The sequence below is a fragment of the Rhineura floridana genome, chromosome 14, assembly GCF_030035675.1.
Source record: "Rhineura floridana isolate rRhiFlo1 chromosome 14, rRhiFlo1.hap2, whole genome shotgun sequence".
In the NCBI taxonomy this organism is placed as follows: Eukaryota; Metazoa; Chordata; class Lepidosauria; order Squamata; family Rhineuridae; genus Rhineura; species Rhineura floridana.
In genome coordinates, this window is record NC_084493.1 from 12,700,155 (window position 1) to 12,714,434 (window position 14,280).

Genomic DNA, 14,280 nt, shown 5'->3' on the forward strand with positions numbered 1-14,280 from the left:
AAAACAGCCCCTATTAATATACCTAATGCCTGGTTTCTTTTACAAAGGGAAAGACAAGTTTCCCCGGCTAAGAGATACTTTGCTCTTAGGAGTGTTTTGGTTTGATTTTTTTTGCAGAAAAGCTCCGTCCCTCAGGACAGAGGCACCGTTAAGAGACGCAGAGAACCCCCAAGACAAAGGAACTCTGAATAAGCTCAGAGATCCCGAGAACCTGCAGACACCCTTCCTTCCCGGTCTTCAAAGGCGCCGTCGCGCGTGGGCCTCAAGACTGCGCGGAGAGACCCCGAGACAGCTTAGGCTTCCCCTCAGGCGCTCCGTCTGGTCCGCCTCTCCCCTCGGCAAAATCCCGCCCAGAAAAGGCGATTCATTGACTTCGCTGTTTTAAGACTGCCGGGCGCCGACAGGCCAGGCAAACCGAAAGGAGAAGTGGAGAAACTCGGCGGCGAAGCTGGATCCGAGCTGGGGAAGGGGCGGCTGGCTGGCTGCCTGCTGCCTGCTGCCGGGGCCAGCTTGACGGCCCAGAGACCGAAACCAGGGCGTGATTTTGTGTGGGAAATAGGCCGGACGGTGTTTTAAGGGAAGACCCGTTTCCAGTGGCGGCGGCGGCGCGGCAAGGACAGAGAATGGGGGCCGCCCGACTGCTGCGGGCCGTCTTTTGGGGCCTGCTCCTCCCGCTGGTAAGGGGCTTGATGTGGCCCGGAAGTGGGCCTGCGAAGCACCTGGCGTCCAGCGTGTCCTCCTGCGGCTCCTGCCGCGGCGGGGGAGGTCGGGGTGGCCTCATGAGGAAAATCGGGAAAGCTTGTAGCAAGGGTTTGTTTGTTTTTGAGGAACTTCCACGTCGTAGAGCGCCACCCGCGATAGGGGGGAGGATATAGATCTATGGGCATCTGAAGCGGAGTGTGTTGCGTGAGACAGGTTGTGTGTGCATATCAGGGTCTTCTCGTATGGTGGCTTGCCACGTACACAAAATGACACCCTGGGACTCGTGAAACTACGGCTGTTAAGGCATGGAAAAAGAAACCTCCGTGTTCGCTGGCAGAGCGTTTCGTAATGAGGAACAAACAGGAATGTAGCCATGGTCGGCATTGTCAGCTGGCCTCCAGGGGCATCTGACTGCGATTGGGAACTAAGGCGGTGTGTTCTATCCTATATTTAAAACACATTTTCCCCTCCCCTCCGAAAAATCCTGGGAACTATAGTTTGTTAAGGGTGCTGGGAATGGTAGTCCTCTAAGGGGTAAACAACAGTTCCCAGGATTCTTGGGTGGGGTGAGGGATGTGTTCTAGGGTGCGTATGTGCTCGGGATGTGAAATTAGATGGACTCAATGTGAGATGTGACTCTTTTGACTGGGTGGATCTTTTGACCTGGTTATTCTTGGGAGCTAGTTAAAATGCTTTTAGTTAAGGTAGCTAGGCTGGGTATGGATGAAGGGGCCTGGATACTGCAAAGACTTCAGAAGGGGTGATGGTGCAGAAGGTCTCTGTGTACATATATTCACACACCCCTGGTGGAATCTCAGTCCATGGCAGCCAGGATACCCCATATCCAGGATGGAGGTCAAGCTGTGTCCTCACAAAAAAAAGTGTCCCCAAATACAAGACCTTTCTATTTTATGGGGGGAAATAAAAGAGTGCAATTCAGAGTTACCACTAGGCATAGGAGATAAATTCACTCTCTGCCTTTGATAACTCCAGACAATCACGCCTGACACTTTATCTGCATAAACCCAACCTAGGTTGTAGGAAGAATGTGATAGAATGATTCTTAATGCAGGTTAGACAACTGTCAGACCTGGATTTGTGTTTCCAATCACTAATGCAACTGAAAATAAAATGTTCAATGCAAATTTAATTAAATTAAAATGTTCTATGAAAAACAGAAAACAATTTCATCTTTTGGGCACCAAGCTTTAATTATTCAGATCCTTAGCATGATATAGTAAAGGAGGCATGTTGAAGCCAGCAGTAGGTATTTATTTATTTAATTTATATCCTGCCCTTCTTCCCAGAAGGAGCCCAGTTAGAGTGTAATGATAAAGGTAATGGTTAGAGCGTTGGCCCAGGGCTGGGGACTCTCTCTTAGCCTAGCCGTAGCCTATCTCATAGGGCTCTTCTGAGGTTAAAATGCAGGGAAGAGAACTATATGCACTGCCCTGAGCTTCTTGGAGGGGGCTGGGTCTTGCCTGATGTAATGCTGAGGTTCAAAGATACTTGGAAGCAGGAAGGGTTCCCAAGCTCTCATCTCTTTCACTGCACTTGGGCAGGCACTTGCCACATTGAAAGATTGGGTTGCTGGTGACCTGGCATACAAATTTGTAGACTCCTCATAATGTCACTGTGTACCTGTTCTGCGTTACACATGTGAGACAGAAGAGTGTAGGAAGCTTTGAGGTGCAGGTGATGGAGATGGAACAAGGGGATGTCGGTGTTAGGAGCAAATGAAGCAGACAGTGTCTTTTCTGAAGCTTTCAGAGGGGACTTTGCAAAATGAAGCACAGTGTATTTACAAGACCATGCTTCTTTCAAGGTAGCATTTTAACAACACTCACTTCTACTTCTGTCCCCACAATCATTGGCATAGATGATGTTATGCCACGGTAGTAGCTAGGATTACCATCTGCCATGCTTTTCCAGATAGTGTTAGAAATAAGCTCATTAAAACATGTTAAGGGATAACTAACGACCAACTGAGACCTTAATTGGCATGCTAGGGCAGATTAAAGCTCTATCTAGTAGTGTTTTACTTGGGGCCATTTGGGACATTCTGTCCCAAATCTTGTACACTTCCCTCACTGCGAGTTACTCCAGTGGTATGCAGTGAAATCACTGTAAAATAATTGCTTGATTATTTCACCATATGTTCGGATTGTGGCTGCCGACACTTCCTTTCAAAATAATTCTGAAAGGTTTTCCTGCTTGTCACTTAAGTAACATATCTCTAGCTCTGCTAAATAGTTGTGTTGAGATGTCCTTGATTTAACTCATAATGCCTGAACTACCCTTTGGTTTAGACTGTGAGACCGAGTTTCTAGAAAACCGTATTATGTGCATGTTCTGAGTTATCTCCAAGATGCTTTGAATGGTAATCTTGAAAAGGTCTCCAAAGTGATTCTTTGAGTGGAATGAAATGAGAACCAGTTGGTTAGAATAGTGAAGTAGTAGAATGGTTTCAGAATGTGGGTGGTGAAATCACAGTTTTGAATGCTGTAGATTGTAAGTTTCTGCACTGCACAGAGAGCTGGTTTAGAACCTTTCTCTTTGGTATGCTGATTTACTGCTTGAAGGGAATTCTTTTTACATGGGTTGGTACATTTCGTTCTTCCATCTTGAGATTCTGCAATATATGTAGATCCCCAAAGAGATGATAGTATAACACTGCAGTCCTATGCATGTTTACTTCAAAGTTACCTTCAGTGTGTCCCATTGGCCTTACTCTAGGTCAGTACACATAGAATTGCAGTTAGGATTGTTTGGGAATATGTAGCATGAATACATGTGGCATGAATACATAAGCCCTTCTGTACAAAGAGATGTGTTTAAGGCACTAAGATCATGCAGCAGGTTTATGTGCACTTTTGTTTTAGTTAAGCAGCTAGAAAGTGGCTTTTTTCTTTTGTCTCTCTGTCCAGTTTCAATAGGGTCAGAACTGAAATTATTGAATCATGGGCCTTCCTTGTACTGTCACCTGGACTTAGATCCTTGGGGTTTCCATCTCAGGGCTGCAACTCAGGATCTGAGCAGGCATGGTGAACCTGTGGCCCTTTAAGAGTCCAGATCAGGGGTGGGGAACCTTTGGCCCTTCAGAGCTTCCTGAACTACATCTTCCATTAGCCCCTGCCAACATGGCCAGTAGTCCACGCTAATGGGAGTTGTACTCCAACAACATCTGATGGGCGAAAGGTTTCCCACCCTGGTCTATATGCTATTGAACTCCAAATCCTGTCAACCCCAGAGAGCGCAGCAAATGGTCAGAGCCGATGGAAGTTATAGTCCAACAACATCTGAGGGCCACAGATTCCCAACCTCTGAGTGAGACCAGTATCAGCTGAACTTTCTAATGCCTTCTAAGGTAACCAAAGGATCTTTAGATTTGTTTATTTTTTGGAGATATTTGTTATCTTTCTGGTATGGCAGAACTGAAAGCTGAACAGAGCTGTAGGCGGTGAACTGATGTTTGCCAGAGTCCTGGTGCAGCAAATAATGGGACAAAATGGATACAAGAAGTTCCTTATTCTCCTCCTTCATTAAAGTGTTCTATTATGCAGTTTTCTAATTCATTTTGGCTTGCTATTGAAGGAACAGAACAAAGCACATATAGTATATTTGAATGAATGAATGAATGAATGAATGAATTAATTAATTAATTGTTACGGTCGATAGACCTCTCAAACATTAGACAATACAATACAGTACTATACATATAAAATTTAGTCGGGTAATACCAAACAATCTGATATTGAGCCCTGTCAATAAAATAGTTAAAACCGTTAACATCTATTGATAAATTATGTTGCCTCTGGGATGGTTTTAATCGTTTTCCTATAATGAATGGCAGCTGCGGTATATTTAGCAACTGCAAAGGTCACATCCGATAGATGGTCACCTAATAGATAATCTAAGTAGAATGATTGGGTTCTGCCTGGAAAAGGTGATAAAATAGGTAGGATTAGTTTGTTTCTTAGGTCACGATAGTAGGGGCAGCGGAGAAGGACATGCTCATTGGATTCTACTTCACCCTCAGCACATGGACAGAGTCGTTCGGAGTATGGGATTTTATTATATCTGCCATAAAGGACAGCAGAAGGTAATATATTTAGCCTCATTAACGTAAAGGCTCTACGGTAATTAGGAAGTTCCAAGGTTGAAAGATAGGACATTAAGGTACAGAACTTGGGATTGTATATTTGGTTCCTGACAAGTAGTAAATGATGTTGGAAATCAATATCCCTAAGCCATTTTATAACTAATTTACGAGCAGATTCAAAGCCCAGTTGTAAAATATAGGATAAAGATAGACCTAAACTTGATATTTTATCAAGAATCAGTTTTCCCCAAGAAGAGTGATAATTATCTATAAGGACATGTGGAGCCAGCCCAATGGGGTTAAAAATCAGTTTCAACCATAGTAGTATTCTCAGCTTCCAAACACATGATTCAATAGATTGGAGTCCACATTCTAATCGCAGAATATGGTTAGGGACACATGTGGGCACTCCTAATATAGATCTTAAGAAGGAATTTTGGATAGTTTCCAGCTTTGCATAGTTCGTGAAAGTGCTAATTTGAGTGCCGTATAGAAGTTGGGGAATGATTTTAGTAACAAATTTTTTTCTGGCCGGGGAGACAAGTTGACCCCCTTTAGTATGGAAAAAGGATAATAGGGTCTTTGTTGTACGCCTAGCGTTTAACAGACTGGAGGTAATATGTTGTTGTTGAGAGCCAGATGATTGAAAGGTAAATCCAAGATATTTAATGGATTTAACCTGATCAATAGGGTGCTTATCAATTCTCCAGATATGTTTTATCTTTTTTTTGGTAAAGACTAGGACTTTGGTTTTTTGGAGGTTAATTACTAGTTCTTCTTCTAAACAGAATGATGTTACAGTCGCCATCAGTCTTTTGAGACCAATAGGGGTCTGAGATAACAAAACTATATCATCTGCATATAATAGACAAGGTCTCGAAATACGAGAGAGCATTGGAGGGTGCGATGAAATAGGCGCAAGGTTGTTTATATAGATGTTAAATAATAGGGGGGCTAGTACGCACCCCTGTTTAACACCCTTTGAAGTAGTTATTTGCTTCGTTAAATGGCCTTTATTATTGCATCGTATTTGTAGAGAAGTGTTTTGATAGACACCTTGTATTAGTGCTAATAAACGCCTGTCTATACCCAGATTTTGTAGTTTCAGCCAGAGTCTTGGTCTAGATATTGTATCAAATGCAGCTTTTAGGTCAACAAAAGCTGCAAATAGAGCACTACTACCCTTAGAGCTACTATATTTGGAAATCAGATGCTGTAGGACCAAAGTGTGGTCGCAGGGAGAACGTCCAGCTCGAAAGCCAGCTTGCTCTGGTGCTAATAGGTCCTCTTGATTTATCCAATCTGAAAGTTTTCTATATAAAAAGGTAGCATAAAGCTTAGTTATTATATTCAGCAGACTTATTGGCCTATAGTTTGCTGGGTCCAGATGAGATCCTTTTTTAAAGATAGGTATTATTATTGCAGCGCCCCAACCTTCTGGAATGACCATCGAGGAGTTGATCTTGGTAAATAAGTCAGCCAAAAAGGGAGCCCACCAATTGGCATTTAATTTGAAAATTTCCGGGGTATGTTGTCAGGCCCTGGTGCCTTATTTAATTTGAGAGAGTCTATAAGATCCAAAATATCATCAATGGTGACAGGTGGCCAAATTGGAAATTCCATTAAAGGGCTTGGTAACACCTCGACTTCAGGGGAATTTGTTTGATACAGAGTGGCATAGTATCTTTCCCAGACAGCTGGGGGTATGGCGCAGTCTAATTTAAGGTTGGATTTCGGCCATTGTTGGGCTATTATATGCCAAAACATAGTTGAATTTTTTAGTTTTGAGGTTTGAATGAGACTTTGCCACGTTTGCCTCAGAGCCCAGTTCTTTTTTGTTTTAATTAGCTGTTTGAAAGTTTTCCTGATCTCTCTAAATTTTTCTAAGCAGTCAAGAGTTCCGTGCAATTTATAATCTTGATGTATAGATTTAACTTGCTTTTTGATTTCAAAGCACTCTTGATCAAACCAAGAATTCTTCCTACACCCAAGTCTTTTTGAAGTAACCAGAGCATCCTTTCTGAGAAGACCTTGAATGGTAATTATCAGTTGGTATAGATGGTAATAAGGCACCGTATCATCAGAGTTTAGTATACATTGATTTTTAATGGTTTCTAATTCTAAGGAATTTAAACTATCAGAGATCTCCTTTTGGAATTTGGGAACCCATTTTATTCGAGGAGGGCGTATTTCTACTTCTGTTACATCAAAGGTGTGAAGGACTAAGACTAGGATTCATTGATATCTTTAATTGAAAAAATCACTGGAAAATGATCACTTTCAGGACGGGCCAAAACTTTACAGCAATCAATTAAGGCAAAAATTTCCTGTGATACAAATATCAAGTCTATGGCAGATGCTCCTCTGGCCGTTAAATAGGTTAATTCCCCTTCCAAATCTCCATTTGTACGGCCATTCAGCAGTAATAAATTTAGCTTTATAGACAGTAACATTAGATAAAGTCCTGCGTAGTTGGAGCCCTTATCCTTAGATTGCCTCGTAGGAATATTTGATGTCCCTTCTAACTCAGGGGGTTCTAAATGAAATTTCGTGTAAAGGTCATTATCCGAGGAGCCCAATCTGGTGTTGAAATCCCCTGCTAATATTAGCATAGCTTCGGGGAAAGAGTCTATCAAGTTTAACAAGTAGATCTCTAGATTCTTAAATTGTTTTTTAATCAGATTTTTATTATTATTGGGTGGAATATAGATGTTTATAATTAGATATGTAGAGTGGAGAAATTTTAGTAGTATTGCAGCTGCAAGACCCAAAAGCGGGGTCAGGGGGAGAATTTCAACTTGTATCTTGGTGGTAACTAAAATACATACTCCTCCTTTAGCTCTACCACCGCTAGTACTTGGCAAAGCATCCATTGTAAAGGGCGAAACGCCATCCAGATATATTTCCCCTATTGACCAGGATTCTTGTATTAGGATAATATCATATTTAGATAGAAAATTCTTGACGGTTGGGAGTTGTATTTTATTAGCCCAGTCAGCAATGTTCCATGAAATCAAGTTCAGCTTCCAGTTGGAAGCGGATGTTCTTGGTCAATTCCTAGAATTTACTAAGGACCTTGGCTGAAGTGTGGTCAGTAAGGGACTCTTTAGTGGTTGAATATTGGTGCTTTTCGGACTGGTATGGACATTATTGAGTAGACTAATTTGGCCAAAATTGATATCCCCAAGTTTTGAATCTTAGTAGCTCAGCTTGCATGCAACACTAAGCCAGATGATGGCTTAGTGTGAATGCATAGGCTCCCGGAGCAGAGATCGTTACTTCTTTGCTCCTTTAGTTGTGATACTGCTGCACTGCTGTGAGCTAAGCCATGGTTTGATAGCATGTTGTCTGAACCCAGCTTGTGGTTTGTCTTCTCCAGACAAACCATAAGCTGTAAACGAATCGAGAACAATTCATGGTTACCGCTTGTGGTTTGTCTGGAGTGAGACAAACCATGAGTCCAGGTTGGGTGACATGCTAAGCCAAACCATGGCTTAACACACAGCAGGAGCAGAGGAGGAGAAAACCAAACACACATGTCCTCTGCAGAAGCTTGCCTGCTTCCACATTCATGCTAAGCCGTAGTTTGGCTTAGTGTTATCTGCAAACTCGGTCATAGACTGATCCTAACCATGTTTTGGATTTAAGCCTTAATTTCATAAATGCACAAAGCTGACATAGAATATGGTCTTGTTCCAAAGTAAAGACGATTAAATAAAAAAAGCTTTCCTAAACTCTTTTTCCTTGTTAGGTTGGGTCAACTTGTTCAGTAATTTTGTAGATTAGGAAGATTTTTTTTTAAAAAAAAGTCTTTATTGATTTCCCCAGCAATCAGACATAATCAATATACAGTAAATCAAGACAAATGGAGCTGAAATCTAACCGCTTCAGTTACAACCCCCCTCCCAAAATAACAAGGCTTGAAACTTAACTTAAACCCATCCTCCAAGACAGAGTATTATGTGTGTTATGAGTAGTAATGACAAGACACAACATCGGAAGCTGCCTTATACTGAGTCACACCAGTGGTCTGTCTAGCTCAGCACCATCTATTCTACACTGACTGGTAATGGCTCTCCAGGGTTTCAGGCAGAACTCTCCCAGCCCTGCCTGGAAACTGATGACATGCAAAGCTGATGCTCTACCACTGAGCTATGTCCCTTCTCTGCAAGCCTGGCATAATTTCATAAGAAATGTCCAAATAAAGTAACACTAAATTATATATAATGTACAAAAAACTAATATAGGAAGTGTTTTTTTTTTTTTTAAGTTCAGGAATATGGCATTTAAATCAGGAAAGGCTGTACAGTATGGCTAAGATGGCTACATCCCAAAATTAGGTGAAAATGTAGGATTTGCCAAGACTTAGAACTCTTGTTGGGTTTTTTTACCGCTTGCCTCATTGTCTTGGCATTAACCTTGATGATGTTTCCTACCTATGCACTTTTTCCTTCCACAATTATATGCTTTTTAATAAAAAAACTTAAATAATACTTCATTTTTGCATAAAAGGTGTGCATGTGAGTACATCTCTACACACCTCTACGCATGTCCCCCCCTTTGATGTGGGGAGCGGGTTTGCTTCAGCTAAAAGAAAACTAAACAAGGAATGGACATGGTGCATGCAGGTGGAAAGATGCTATAGAGAAATGGATCAGATTTGGTATATATTTGAAAGTCTTTCGTAATGGAAAAGGACAGAAGAATGGCCAGGAACAGCGACATTAACAAACTATTTAACAACCCACTTTAGGTATTTGATTATATTCAATAGTTGTACACTTTGCTAAAAAAACAAAATTCAAAACCAAACCTGCAAAGAAAAGCACCAAACAGTGACAAATTGTGGGATATCTACAGTAGTTCTACAGTATATCTGTATCTACAGTAGTTCTTGTGCAAACATTCATAGCAACTCCCCCCCCCCATAATCTGCTTATTCTAATGAACCCAAGCTCTTCCTGGTTAGGTATGTAGGCTCCATTTGAAGTAAAGAGACCTGCACAGTCAGTTCTTTTAACGGCCTGAGTGGGATTAAGGGAGAACTCTTTGTTACTTCAGATAACTATGTTAAAAAAAAAAATCCTGACAGCTCCTTTTTTCTTTTTTTAGAAAAAGCAACTTCAGAGGGGAGTTTTGGAGCAGGCATGTGGTGGGAGGAGAATCTTAACTTCCCCCCCATCGTGCCCCCCAAACACACACACTTACAGGGTTCTAAATATGCTTATCCTCACAAATCCATGTCTGGAATCTTGGGGGGGGGAGTTAGGGGGACGTTGCAGGGGAAAGGGTTTCGGGACTACAGTTTTCTGCTCCTGAGGTGCAGCTGCTTCTTGTAGGGAAAATAAACTTTGGGAGGATTACTTTGAAGAAGCAGCTTTGGGGGTTTCATTAACTGCATTATTCTTGAAACAGGTAGTTCTGCTCTTGGATGAATGCTAGATATATGAATGTTTTCATACTTAATTCTGAGGTATGTGTTGGTGAAGCTTCTTAGTTTAGTTATTAAACATTCACAAACGTGTGTGTGGTGATTGATCCTTGGTAAGTATTCTTACTATACTGTTTGAATCTTAGGTAGGTAGAAATCTATGTCTTCTAATAGTGTTGGTATGTTTCTTGTCATCGTGCATCTCATGCAAGACACATTTGGACAATCAAATCCTTGCTTCATAAACCAGGGTATACTCAAGTTCTGTTCATCTCTGCATGATCAGGGAAGGAAATCAGGAGCCTGCAGTTAGCCATGCTTTCCCATTACATCTGGACTAGCAACCTATGGTCAGTGGCTTTTAAACAAACCATATGAAGCCGTGGTTTAAAGTTGGCTTCCGAGATCTGGCTTGTTTGGAAGCCAGTAATAGTGCATCCTGGTTCCCACTTAATGGGAAGCTCTGGTTAAATGCATCTTCTTAGTAGGCTTCCCAGTTTATGCCAAAGGGGAACCAAAGGTTTTGTGCATGGGTGCATGGAGCTCATGCATATCTTGACTTTTCTCAAGCAGGTAAAGGAAATTATCCTGTATCAGTTTATGAAATGAAAGTATAGGAATTTGGATTGTTTCATCTTTTTGTTCCTATCTGTGTTTGTTTATTTAGAAAATTTTTAACCTGGCTTTCAAACAAATATTCCCAGGGCAGGAATCAACAATCAAATCAGTAAAACAGCCATAATAAAATATATAAAGCATCACATAGCAATAAATAATATGTTGGGTTCATGAAATGTGTACATGCCAGAATGACAACACTTTTTCTTCTTGTTTTAAACTTATTTGTTAATCTTTCAGTTGGTTGGGGAACTGTGACCTGTGTAAAAATGTTCTGCAATTCATTTCAAGGCACTGCTACGTTCGTAATACTCAGATTTCAGTATTAAATTTATATAAGAAATGATGTGCCAAGAGAATGACATCAGATATTGCATAATCTGAAACCCTTTTGAAAAGGTGCAAGTCTTGTTTAAGTCAACATTTTCATCCATATTTTGAAATGTTACATGGAAAAAAATATTTTTCAATTATAGATTAACGCTGAAGAAGGAATCTTGCATGCACTTAAGAGTGAAAATCCTCAATTAACAAAGGACTACTGCATATATTATAATCCTAATTGGACCTCTCTTCCCAGTGCCTTAAGTAACACTGTAAGTAATTACACTCTTACACTTCCTAAGAATCAAGTGAATTTTCATTTGGAAAACATTATGTCAAAACCATTCATAACCTAACAGTGCAATCTAATGGCCAGACTATGCCAGTGTACGATATATAGTTGTGCCAAAAAAGACTGTTGAAGGATGAGTAAGGCTCAATGAAATGCATTGGGATTGGGAATGAAATGGTTTTGAGGCCTGGAGTAGTAGAATAATTACAGATGGTGGGTAAGGAATCACAATTGTGAATACTCTCCCTGCAACCAGAGAACTAGCACAGCAGGGAGAATGCTGGACAAGAATCTGCTTGCGAGGAGTTTTAACATAGGGAAAGCATTTATAAACAATAACCCCTACCAGCAGTCTGAATGGTACAGTGAATACAAATTGTCTGTATTATTTATTTATTATTTATTTATTTATTGTACTTGTATACCGCCCCATAGCCAAAGCTCTCTGGGCGGTTTACAGTAACTAAAAACATATACAATTTAAAAATACATCTTTTAAAAAACTATTTAAAACACAATTTAAAAATTTAAAACAATATAAAACTTTCCCCCATATACTTTCTTCCCCTGGCCTCAGTGTAGTATGGGACTTCACCAACAGGAAGAAAAGCCTTGCCAAGTCATTTCATAAGCCGTATACTGGCTACCTGTATCTAAATAAAGCAGGTATCATTCTGCTATAAGCAATAATCGTTAGGCCCAAATCAAGGGAGGAAAAGTTATTCTTTTAGTAAGACTTCTAAAACTACATTTTCATTGTTAGTGAGTTCTTCACTTCATATTGTAGAGTCATTATCTTCATTCCATCTGTTTCCAGTAAATAGTAAGCCTGTTACAATAACTGTTTCAGCTACATTAGAGACTTGTCTTGCGTTTGCAATTTTAAATGTAAAGAATCTTTTTTTTTTTTGTATTTTAGACTTCTACGAGACTGGAGTTCTTGACTCCCAAATTGCTTTGCAGTCGCTCGGATGCTACTCGTGAAACTGTCAAGGACAAAGCAATTGTAGTGATGAGGGGAAACTGCACTTTTTTGGAAAAGGCAGAGCTTGCTCAAAGTCTTGGTGCTAAAATTCTGCTGATTGCCAGTGAAAGCGGGCTAGTAAGTTCTATTATACGTATCTATTTTTGTGTGAAAAAGTTCTTGTTTATATTGCAGTGGCTATTGTTGTAGCATTCTTATTTTTTTTTTCTAAATTTCAGATTGCCAACTACCAGTCAGTAGGCCAGATAACATATCTGGCTCCCAAGGGCCCTAACAAATCCTAATCAAACCATGGCAAAAAGTTTGCCCATGGTTTTACTTGTAAGTTATAGGGAAGTTCTTTTTTTCTTTCAAGCATTTTTACCCCTCTTTTCAGCCAAATAGTCTCCCATAGCAGCATGTAAAGATCAGCAGCAACCACAGCGGTCCCTGCCCTCGTGCTTGAAAAAATATGATACAAAAGGGAAAAAGGGATGGGGAGGGAAGAGGGAAACAAGCAAACTCAGGCACCAGTTCTTAGATTCTTATAATGACCAGCTTGAAAGAAAACAGTTCAGGGAAAGGAGAAACCAAATGGAGCTAGTCTCAGCAGATCTCGCTCTCCTCTATGGTCAGATAGAAGAAGTAAGTTGAAAGTACTGGAGAGATTCAGGACTTCTCTGTTTTTTTAGTAGGGGGCCATCACCATGAAGACCCTGTCCTTTATACTGATCTTAATTGTGGGCACTCAGGAAGGACTCCTGAACTTATGGGCAAGATCATATGGGTCTAAAGATAACAGCTGATGTACAAGATAGAGCTTATAAAAAGCACTCCTGGCCACTGCCACTCCCTGTGCCTCTCCAGACAGCAATGAGTCCAGGAGCACCCCCAAGCTGCATACCTGATTCTTCAGGGGAGGGCCATCCAGGAATGGCTACACACCAGATCAGCCAGATTAATAAGCAGTAGCATGTAATGTGGAGTTTGGACCTGGGAAAGGGACAGAGCTTTTTGGTTTTTTTAGACTTAAGCAGAGAATTCAGTGATTGATTCAGTAAAGCAGATATATTAAGACTGTCCTTTTTCTAGAATACCCCTCACGGTAACAAGACTCAAAATATCACCATCCCAATTGCACTTGTAAGAAATGAGGATATAATTGATTTGAAACAGGTAAGTAGTTTTCAGAATTGCTTGTTTCCTTTTTGTAAACAACAACAACAAAAGATCAGCAGGTTGGAAATAGGCAATTTTAGTTTCACATTTAGGCCATTTTCCTTCCTTTCATACCCCTTTTCAATATTTTATCAGTGAAATCAATCAGATACACATACTTTTTGCCCAAGGCAGTATCTCCTTTGCTTCCCAGCCCCTCCACAGTTTCTGATTACTAGGATGAAAATTCTGTAGATTAATCTTATTTAGACATCTCTGAAAATACCCTGTCAGGGTGTTCCTTCTACTTGCTGTTCTATGTTGACTTGACTTTAGTAACTTGCCTTTCATCTACTCTGTTCCTAAAAAGGAAAAGACATGCTGGATGAAACAGCTGCATCCAAAACAAGGCATCCTAGTCTAGATTCTTACAGTGTTTTATTCTATGAGAGTCACTTGACAAGTTTCCTCTTACCTTTTATGTTTGTCCCTATCGGCATTAACTTTTACCTTTGTATGCTCATTCTCCCTTGGAACACTTGCAATCAAAATGGAAGGATGATGATGTACTTGGGTTATTAAACCTCTATGGCACACTGGGTTTGCAATGAAGATCCTCCATTTTGCATCTTATTTTGTTAATTCTGTGTTGCTGCTTTTCACATGAGAGTGATAAAGGGGCGATAATT

The 14,280-nt window shown here is 40.6% G+C and overlaps 1 protein-coding gene across 6 annotated transcripts in view; it reads left to right on the top strand.

The window, feature by feature from the left end:
• The first annotated feature begins 25 nt into the window (after nt 1-25).
• Nucleotides 26-14,280, top strand: part of SPPL2A (signal peptide peptidase like 2A) — a 42,127-nt gene continuing 27,872 nt past the window's right edge. For 4 of the 6 annotated variants that reach the window (XM_061594974.1, XM_061594975.1, XM_061594976.1 and 1 more), the window contains exons 1-4: nt 27-677; nt 11,330-11,449; nt 12,389-12,571; nt 13,526-13,609. In XM_061594974.1, the coding sequence (XP_061450958.1) occupies nt 624-677; nt 11,330-11,449; nt 12,389-12,571; nt 13,526-13,609 (441 nt within the window). In that variant the 5' untranslated portion in view covers nt 27-623. Of the gene's footprint in view, nt 678-771; nt 1,135-4,741; nt 4,805-6,758; nt 6,843-11,329; nt 11,450-12,388; nt 12,572-13,525; nt 13,610-14,280 lie in introns of those variants that run through there. The other 2 variants (XM_061594978.1, XM_061594977.1) reach the window with 2 other exon arrangements.